Source organism: Gregarina niphandrodes (assembly GCF_000223845.1).
Source record: "Gregarina niphandrodes unplaced genomic scaffold scaffold00020, whole genome shotgun sequence".
In the NCBI taxonomy this organism is placed as follows: Eukaryota; Apicomplexa; class Conoidasida; order Eugregarinorida; family Gregarinidae; genus Gregarina; species Gregarina niphandrodes.
In genome coordinates, this window is record NW_011645789.1 from 41,924 (window position 1) to 43,462 (window position 1,539).

Genomic DNA, 1,539 nt, shown 5'->3' on the forward strand with positions numbered 1-1,539 from the left:
CTGCGTTGCTCAAACTCCGCGAGGCTGCAACCACCTACCAAAAGGTCGGCCCTGCGGCGGCCGCGTTCTGCACCTTGTTGGGCGCCGACGTCCTAGCCATCGCCGACCGCGTGGCTGCACTCGACTGCGCCACCGCCGGCCTGGAAATCGCGCTGCGCTGTCCCGGTGTGGCCGGTGCCCAACTTGCGTTGCTCGGTGGGCGCAAGTTTTTGGGCGCGCTCCGCGCGCCGCGTAAGGCCGTGTATTGCGCTTCATGGCCGCCCTCCGCTTCACCGACGCCGTCGCCGGCGGCGTTGGTGGTGCGGCGGCAGTAGTGTGCGCACACGCAATAATGGACTTTGCGTTACGGGTTGCAGATAGGTTGGACATTGCGCCGCTTGTGGCGCAATGTCGCCAGGGTGCGGCGGTTGCAGAACGCGCGGCCGCTGACCTCTTGGTGTTACAGCTGCGAGAAGCGTACCGCGTTTCTCTTGGACGGCACGCACCGGCCCGACGTGGCGGACTCCGAGATACGCGCAACGTCTACGGCTGGCCCAGTGTGCAGCTTATCCTCGCAGACAAACTGAGACGCATCGCCGAATTCGTCGGCGAACCCACCGCGGCTCTCTGGCTGGCCCTGGTCGGGTTCGCTGCCGTCGCAACCGCCTTCGATGCACGCACACAAGCCGTCAGCCAACGCACACTTGCCGCACGCGAGGCCGCGCTAGGCGTCCAGGACCGCAACGCCGTGGTACTCGGAGTTGCCGCCCAGCAAGGAGGTACCGAAGCACCAAGGCAATTGACCGAGGAAGTTATCGAGGCCGAGGCCAGGCAAGGGACGGAGCACGACCAAGTCGCCGAATTGGTAGGTAGATCTGACTTGGTGGCGGTGGGGCTTCGATCGCGCCCGTGGTTGGTCCCGCCGGCGGTGACGTTTGTGAGCAAGGGCGAAGGTGCGGCTGCTCGGTTCCTGTTGCGTTGCTCTCCCGGGGGAGTTGGGCTGTCCGTGCGACGACTGCCGAAAAATGTGGTGCTCAAATATGCGCATTTCGGCGGACTCAGTCAGGGTCACTACGTGCCAAATTTGCTTTCACTGGAGCCGCGTGTGGCCCGACGTGTGACGACAATGCGACATCGTTCGAAAATAATCCGAGCAGCCGGTGCCGCTCGTGAGACGGGCGATGAAGCCTTTCTCTTCCAGCCCTGGACCCGTGTTGCCGGATCAAATGACGTCGCATGGGTTGTGAATGAATTGCATAGCGTGTGTGTCCGCGTGCGAAACCCGCTAAGCACTGACCTACTGCTCGACGGCTGTAAACTCGAAACCGTTGGCGCCCCATGCCAGTGCCAGCCACTCACTGTCGGACTACCACCCGCCAACTACGACATGCTCTTCGAGTGCCTGATAGTACCTACCGCACCCGGCAGAATTTACTTCATCGGACTCAACTACTATTTCTCCCGCATACCCGTTTCGCAATATCTCTTCAAGTATCACATTGCCTATCACGCTGCCCTATCACGTTGTCATTCCCCCCCCCCCCCCCCCCCCCCCCCCCC

At 62.6% G+C, this 1,539-nt stretch overlaps 1 protein-coding gene across 1 annotated transcript; it reads left to right on the forward strand.

Annotated features, from left to right (window-relative positions):
- Nucleotides 1-253: 253 nt before the first annotated feature.
- GNI_097400 (hypothetical protein) lies at nt 254-1,387 on the forward strand (the record flags this gene model as incomplete). The annotated part of the gene is made up of 1 exon (XM_011132745.1): nt 254-1,387. A coding segment is annotated over one exon (1,134 nt), but the record flags the coding sequence as incomplete, so codon positions are not given.
- Nucleotides 1,388-1,539: the final 152 nt, after the last annotated feature.